This window comes from Cryptomeria japonica, unplaced genomic scaffold (genome assembly GCF_030272615.1).
Source record: "Cryptomeria japonica unplaced genomic scaffold, Sugi_1.0 HiC_scaffold_1807, whole genome shotgun sequence".
NCBI classification, from domain to species: Eukaryota; Viridiplantae; Streptophyta; class Pinopsida; order Cupressales; family Cupressaceae; genus Cryptomeria; species Cryptomeria japonica.
In genome coordinates, this window is record NW_026730090.1 from 5,392 (window position 1) to 13,883 (window position 8,492).

At 51.5% G+C, this 8,492-nt stretch overlaps 1 protein-coding gene across 1 annotated transcript; it reads left to right on the forward strand.

Annotated features, from left to right (window-relative positions):
* Positions 1-3,348: 3,348 nt before the first annotated feature.
* LOC131873464 (NADH-ubiquinone oxidoreductase chain 4) lies at positions 3,349-4,203 on the forward strand (the record flags this gene model as incomplete). Its single annotated transcript, XM_059216344.1, is given in 1 exon segment — positions 3,349-4,203. A coding segment is annotated over 1 exon segment (243 nt), but the record flags the coding sequence as incomplete, so codon positions are not given.
* Positions 4,204-8,492: the final 4,289 nt, after the last annotated feature.

Below are 8,492 nucleotides of genomic sequence, written 5' to 3' on the forward strand. Positions count from 1 at the left end.
CCCTACTATTCTAAAGGCGGGGTGGGGGGTCCCATACTATTCTTTCCACCGCCTTAAGGAGGAGGCACTTACGGCCTTCCAATGCTCAAGCTGAGACTATCACCCAAGCACCTCTTACTTGGGAGCGATGGATGCTCTCCCCTCCAGCCCAAGGTTGGTATAGGGAGGAGTCCATCCAGTCAATACTGGGATAACTTTTGAACTCCTGGAAACAGAGATGCCGCATCATCAGCATCTGTACGTAATATGGTAGGGGCATTATTAGAAACAGCCGGACTACAAATCTTGCTTTGGGTACGCTTTGGAAATGGAGGGGTGGGGGAACCCCATTTCGACCCACCGGGAGGAAAACCCTCATCCTCCTTTTTCGGATGGGAATCGAATTCGACCCACCCATTCAATTGATTTATTCAGGTTCTCGGGCCCCTATAATCCCCCCCACCCCCCCCCCCTCTATAGAATTATCGGTTAGTCGGCACGGGATCTCTATCTACCATGGGGTGGTTACCCGGATCAATTGGTTCCCCTTAGAATAGTAGGGCCCACCCAACGGCCTATAGTTTCTTTGTCCTCCCACCCACCCTGCATGAGGTAGATTAGTTGGTGGGGGGGAATTCTAGAGAGAGGCCTTCTCCGGGCCCCCATTATAGAGTAGGGCGATTGGAAGGGCCGGACATGGAGGAAACGGAATGGTGCCTAAAGAAACAATAGGCTTTGATCCATTGCCATTTCTGGATGCCCGCGCCAAAATAGCATTAGAGGCAACCTTGCCCGGGGGAAAGAATAGAATAGAATAGAATATTTGTCCGTCCCCACAATAATCTGTTTGGGGGCCGACCCCCTACCCAGCTATATAGGTAGGGCTAGGGGCGAGATGAGAGGATGCTTGGCGAGATGAGGTATGGATGCTCCTCGGCTTGCGAGGGAGAGGACCAACCTGATTCCACTAGTCATTCCAACCCGCCCGCTATTCGGGAATAATGAGCGAGAAACCATCTCGGAATAATAGAATAGAGCGGCGAGAGATAGGGAGGCAAGGCTAGTCAATAATATGGGGAGAAGGGTTCGGGTCGCACACTAAGTAAGCATCTACGGAAGAGAAGAGTTAGTTCGGGCAGGCGAGGTTGGGTCTCATTTCCTGAACCAGTCCATTCCGGTGATAGATAGGGTCCGATGATAGCCTTGTTCGGATAGCCCACTTCTTGCCTGCAGTTCAAAGAGAGCACTATAGGAAGGTAGGGCCCGAAAAAGAGATAGCCTCTACTGCTCGCTATTGGGTAGGAGGGGGCCCTCTCCTCAATGTGGGGATGGGTGGGTGGTAATGGCACTCCGTTCAGATGAGGGAAAACCTCTATAGTGGGGGTTCAATAGGGCTAAACTAGACTAAACGCCAACCCCCTTCCGCATCTATGGTTGCCAACTAAACTAAACATAGCCAACTAAACTAGGATGAGAGTTGGGTATTAGTGGTAGTTAGCGGATGGAATGGCTAAGGGGGATAGGGGAGCATATAGATATTTATGTACATATAAGAAGCCTCCTTCTCCCCCGCTCGTATTTGCCAATGATCCAGGGCTTCATGACTCAAATATATCCACCTGACAGAGTGGGAATAATAAAATAGAGTAATGGATAGGTGCTTCAGCTGAAAAGCCCTTCCTTACTATTTTGTTCCCGTCGAGTCCAGTGATTCCATCCGGCAACACGTGTTCATAGTGGAATGGCTTTCGTGGCCGATGACGGCGATGGCAAGCCGTAGGCGGATGTGTTTGCGGTTTGTGCTGCGTTCAGGAATCGACGAGTAGTTGTCGAAACGCGGTCGACACCCACCAGCATTGTCTGCCGAACGATGTGGAGCGGGCTTCCGTTTGTGGTCCCCGAGATTCCTAACCACAGCAGACGAGTGGCTACCTCCTCTCGTTAATCATGTAAACTGGTGCTGGGTTGTCATACCCACTGGTCAGTGAGTCTCGCTCAATCGTGGGATAGATATGAACCGTGTGATGAGTTCTCGGGTGAATACCGGTAGCCTAGATGAAAGGTAGTAAGTAAGCTGCGTTGTCAATTTGCCTAAGCCTTTCTCTTCCGGGCGGGGGTAGGGCCAGATTCTATACGTAACATGCCCCCTTGCCGCCCCCCTGGGAGGTAGATTATTGTAGGGGGTTAAGATTCTATACTACACATGCCCACCCTGCTGCAGGGGTAGGGGGCGGGTGGGGCTATTCGGGGTAGGGGGAGCCCCGGCCTATTCGCCCTCCCCCTCCGCCAAAGTTTGCATGTTACGTATAGAATCGGGGTAGAGGTTCCGGGCTTCTAGTTGCCACTTAGCGGCAAATGGTTATTCTAGCTCGATTATAGCAACTATCTAGTGCAGGTTTATCGCCCGGGCCCCTACTATTCGTAAAGGGCTAGCAGGCGTACATTAATTGACTGGGTCAATTAATGCGCCCCAGTCAATTAATGTACGCCTGCTAGAATAACCCTACAATAACAACTATGATGGGGGGGGGGGCGGGGGCCCTTCGCCCCCCCGGGGAGGTATATTATTGTAGGGGGCTCGCCCTACAATTCTATGGGCCCCGCACTCCATAGAATGTCGAGGGCCTATTGCCATACCCTTGACAAGCCCTTTCAAATAGTAGGGGTCAATTAATAACCCCCCATAGAATTGTAGGGGGCCCTTTACGAATAGTAGGGGGCTAGAATAAGGAGGAAGAAGCTAAGGGGCCGCCATAGAATTGTAGGGGGCCGGGAACGCTACCATAGAATTGTAGGGGCCCTCCCCCCCGACTTTCTATTCCTCCCACCCGGGACGGGTGGGGCCCCGGAGATATTGTTTTTTTTGACTCGTCGTTTTTTTCGGAACATTTCAACTCAGGGCGTTCGAATCGAACGCTCTCTCCTTCAAGAGCTCTAGCCCCACGGTTTTGTTGCGGCGGTAGGGGGCCGGCGACGAGACGACGATGACTGATCTCAGTCGTCTCACTATCTAATCTACTAGGAAGTAAAGAAGCTAAAGCTAGAAAGCCGTGTGATAGGTGGTAACTATCTCGTACGGTTCGGGGGGTAGGTAATTGGGGCGCACTCCGTCCGATCAGTGGGGAATATCTCACTCCATCGAACATACAGGGAATTGGAGGTAGCATTCTACCGATGTTGAGCCATGGACCGGTTCCTCCAGCTCCTTCTCCATGTGTCGGTGTTCCGTATGACCGGCATAAGACTCGACCCGCTAAATATTATGGAGGTTCAGTAAGCACCATGCCGAATCCCCCTACCATTTCCTTGTCTTCCACTTTAGCCAATATGAGTTCACCTGGTACTAGCAGCTCTGTCGGGGAATTTCCCATCTTCGTAGGAGCTTTCCAAATAAATAGCTTAGTAGCCACATTAGCTGCGCTTGGGATGATTCTAGGCGCAGCGTATTCCCTTTGGCTGTATAATCGTGCGGTTCTCGGAAATGTAAAACCCAATTTCCTCCATAAATTCTCCGATCCAAATGGAAGAGAAGTTACGATCTTTCTACCTCTTATCGTTGGAGGGGCGACCGTTGAACTACCGAAGAAATGGCCGAAGAACAAAATGGTCTGAATGTGATCACGACATCTGCCTGCGGATTGCAGGTGCTCGCGAATACGGGGGTGCAACCTACCTCATAAACAATGGGTGACTGACATAGCCCGTTGCAGAGAGGTCCGATCGGCCCGGGCTCTCCGAAGGACAGTTGAACGAGTGACTCGTGAATGCTGCCGGGATTTTTCGTCCCGTCAGTTCCTCGAGCAATCAATAGCAAGAAATCCTCCAGTCAAGGCTAAGAAATCCTCCTCACCATGATATGGACTCCGAGTTCCTATGGCAGAGCACGAGGGCCCCTATCTAGCCCCTACTATACTATATAAAGGGGGGGGGCCCCCACTAGAGTTCCCCTACTCTATAATGACAGGGGGGTGGGGGGGGGCGCCCGTAGGGGAACCACTCGCCCTACTGGGTGAAAAAAAAGAGAGGAAGGAGGGTAGATGGCGGTACTCTCCCGCCCCTCTCCCGACGTCATAACTTAGAGTCTCCCGAAGTAATAACTCAGTCCCGACGTAATAACTTAGAGGGAGGGGCCCTCGGGCTGGGGCTCTCCCTTAGCCCTATCCACCTATCCTAGCTATAGCCCTGTTGAACCTGTAGTGCCGGGTAGCCCTGCAGGGGTGGGGGGGAATGGTAGGGGAAGGCGGGGGGGGTGGGGGTGGGGGAGAGGGGTGAACTATGTTCACCACTCGATAGTAGTTATTTTTGCGAAGCCATAGCCCCCCATAGTTTGGATAGGTCATTTCTAGGGCGAGGCCCTTCCCCCATTATAGAGTAGGGCTGGGGCTCTCCCGCCCCGAATAGCTTGGAGGGAGAGGAGTACTGGATGAAAATGGATGCATGCCGGAAGGAAGCACGACTGGGGTCTCCGCTCGGACACCGTTAAGAATAGTAGGGCACTGGTCCGAGATCTTGCATAAGATGAGAGTTTCTGATAGTACCGGTGAACCAGGTGAGGTGGTTGTTCAAGGGCCCCACCTTTCTTTCAATAGCGGACGGACTTCCCTCAGTCAACGTTAGGGCTAGGGCTCGACCTGCACAATAATATAGGAGGGGGGCGGGCCCTACCTTTCTTGCTCGACCGACTAGACTCATGAGAGACTCGACCGGAGAGGGAATCAATCTGGGACGGAGGGCTCGTAGTATCCAGCAGATCTGGCAAAGGCCAAAGAGAGGGCGGGTCATTTATGCGCCCCTATCCACCCGACCTATTGATTGGAACACCCTACTATAGATAGGGCGAGGGCCCCCACTGGCACTAAGGCTCTCCCTCCAATCAAGACCCAACCCAACGGGCCCGGGGCCCGGCGAGGGGGAGGGATTAGAGGCGGGGGCGGGAGCGGGCGGTCGAGACCCTCCCCCTCCCCCTTTCTCACCCCGGCCCCCCCGCCATTATAGAGTAGGGAAACTCAACTCTATAAAGGGGGCCCCCCCCCTCCCCCTTTATAGAGTCTAGTAGGGGGGAGAGCCCTTCTATTCTCTAGTAGGGCCCCGCCCCTCTCCCCCCTCTCTATAATGGGTTGGAGGGGGAGGAGGCCTATCTATAGCCCCTACTATATAAGGGGGAAGGGGGGTGGGGGGGGGGGCGGACTATGGATTAGATAGTCGACCTGTTTTTTTGCATAAATGACCTCACGTGCCCCCGGGGTCTGACCCTATCGATCCCATTCGTGGTGACGGAGAAGGAGTCTAGATCAACATGGATGGACCATGATGGACGTTGCACACTTGTCAGAATGAATGACACGATCAATTTGAAAGTTAATATATAGTAGGGCCCCTTTGCAATCAGTAGGTCTTATCTGCAATCAAGAGGTCTGCCGTTTCAACCTTGCTTTCGAATCCGGATCATCAGAGATAGAGGGAATGGGCAGATAATAAAAGATGTTCGCCCGCTGCTCACCCATCTATTCCATCGAGAAACGGGAGATCTGATTCCTGAGAGGGCGCTTCTGCCCTACTCAAATTCCCGGGGGTGGGCCCATGCCCCCCACCCAACCCCACACACGGAGGACTTATCCAACTAATCTACCTCCCGGGGGGGCCACCCACCCACCCCCAATTAATCTACCCTCCCGCAATCTACTATCCCTCTGCCATTAATGTACGCCCCAGCCGGGGCCCTTCAAATAGTAGGGGCGCCCCCCAGCCCCCGGCTGGGGGTAGGGCGAGAGCAGCCCTCTTTATTAATCTAGCAGGGCCCATAGAATTGTAGGGGGGGGGAATAGTTGTTGCGGTGTTCTCCATGTGGTGGCTCCCTAGTAAGTTCCCTATGTGGTGGTTGTTCTCCGAGTCACTAATTCTCCTGGGTATATCTTCTTCATATCGATCACGCCCTGTAGTTTCTTTAGGCAACGACTGCCCCCTACTTATCTATAGGCGGCAGAATAGACTTAATCAACGACTTAATCTTCTGCTGCTATAGGTGCTTCAGGTGGTTCAACAAGGTAAGCTACTGACTCTGCCACAATTGTAGTTGGTATAGTTGGTCACCTGGTCCGGAAGCTGCCTTAGCTGCAGTCTCTACCGCCTCTATTGCCTTTGCCTCTGTCTCTGCTTTAGGTGGTCCTAGAACTGGATATTCAATGCGTGAAAGGAAGGTCTAAGTGGAGCCTAAAGAAACCGAGAGGGATCTCCGGGGCCAAGCCCGGTGCTAGTGCCTTATAATAGTAGGGGCTAGGTGGTAGTTTCCCATATGTGGTGGCAACTCTAGTTCTCCTTCATGTAGTAGTTCGCCGTTAGGAAGTTCTCTATCTATTATGTAGTTCCCCATCACTAGGCGGCTATCCATCGCTAGGTGGTTCTCCACGTGGTTCTCCTCTAGTCGGTTAACCATAAGGTGGCTGCTGTTCACCATAGGGGGGCTACTGTTCACCATAAGGTGGTCGTTCCCCATGCGATGGTTCACCAGGTGGTGGTTCGTGTCCCCCATGCAGTGGTTCGTTCGTACCATGTGGTGGCTGGACCAACCGCATAAACAACTGGATCTACTGATGCTGCTTCAATAGAATCTACTGCATAACTAACTGACTCAAACTCATAATCGACAGAATCAAACTCAGGAACTACTGAATCGACTGCAACATCTACTTATGCTGCTACCAAAATGCTGGATCTGCTCGAGCGTGTCGGATATAAGTGTCAATTTGATCTCCACCCCGGCATTAATGTACGCCTGCTAGAGTAAGTCAAAATCATCATTTTTGGTGATCAATTTATGCGGTGATTCGATCACTACGCTCTCTCTACGTTCCTTCTTCGACCAATCGTCCAAAAGTAGCAAAAAACACATGATTAGGTGCTTATTCGTACTCCGGTATCAACAGCTTAATTGACTGAAGCAACTAGTACTGGTGCTGGTAGCTCTGATTCAACTATTGGTATTGGTGCTACTGATGATGCTGGGTCTTGATCCTGATATGGATATGGGACTAGGTATGGCACTACCCCAGCCTCTGCTACTCCTACCTTTGCTTCTGTCTCTGCAGGCAGGTGAACTCTTACCTTAAGTAGAGCAGGTCAGTCTCTTAATCTCGCTCCCTATCCCGATCTCGCGCATGAGGGTCAGAACCCCTATCTCGACCACGAACATCTGAATCGTTAACTAGTGTCCGACGAGAAGATGGCTCTATGTCTTTCTCCTCCGGCTGGTGTGCCTGGGTATCGATCTTAAACATGCGCATATGGATCTGTTCCTAGTGCTCTATCAACTGTTTCATCTGTACCTGTAACTTCTCCTAGGTATGCTCCATCTGCTCCTGCACCTGGATCTACTGCACTTGGTACTACTCATGGGTCTGGAGAAACTAGGCAAGCTACTGACTCTACTATAGGAGGTGGTTCCGTATCAATGGCTTAAACTAGTGCTTCATCGACTGGGTCAACATACTCTACTGATGCACCTATTACTGGATCTTTACCTGGCCGGAACTGGACTACGAGCATCATAAGGAGCTGGAACTACTGAATATACTGTCAACTACTGAGCCAACCGGATCTCCTGCTACTGTAGGCTATGGGTCTCGATCCCGAACAGCATAAACTGGAGCACGATCACTAAGGACTGCATAACGATCACGAAGGTCATATGAATATGAAACTAAGCGAAGGGAAGGGCTACTAACCACGGGCCAGGAAAGCCCCTCGGGGACGGGGAAGAATCTCAACGTATGGGTACGCCTATCACGGGTATGCTACCAAGACCTAGGGTGCGTTTTCTAAGGATGGCGTGGAATAGCGGCGGCTTTATCTACCCATGGACCTACCTATGGACGGGGAACATGTCATCATCCCACTCGGGGGTGCTTGCTACTAATAGTGATGGGTCAAAACCCGGGTCTCGCTGTATGATCTGGATATGGGTCTAGGTATCAATCCGTAGTTGGATCATCTGTATCTGGACCTGCGTATGGATATGCTATGAGCTATTCATCTCGATCTCTAACTGTCTCTAGTCCTGCTGGGTCTCGATCTTTCACTTGGTCAACTGATAGGGGTGCTCCTTTCACTCGGTAAACATCTGCATAATCGACTGTTTAGTCAACTGGTTCCCCGTAGGGCTGCTACTAGTGCTGGGTCTCGATCCCTTTCAAGGATTAAAGCTATTAAGACCTTTCTTAAAGTTTCTTCATGAAGACAGGGAAAGCCTTAAAATAGTAGGGGGCGGCGGCGTTTCAACTTTCGAGGCAAAATGCAGCCATAATCCCCAGCTTGTGTTGACCCACCACGGCCCATAGAATAGTAGGGGCGCTCGATCTCCTGGCCAACCGCAAGGTGGTGGGCGGCCGGCATCAAAGAACTCAATTCATATTACGTTTATTCTTCTTACCATATTACGTATGGGATCATGCGGCGCAGCGACAAACCCTAGTTAATACGATTTATAGAATCGAATCATAATCTGCTGGGAAGAGAAG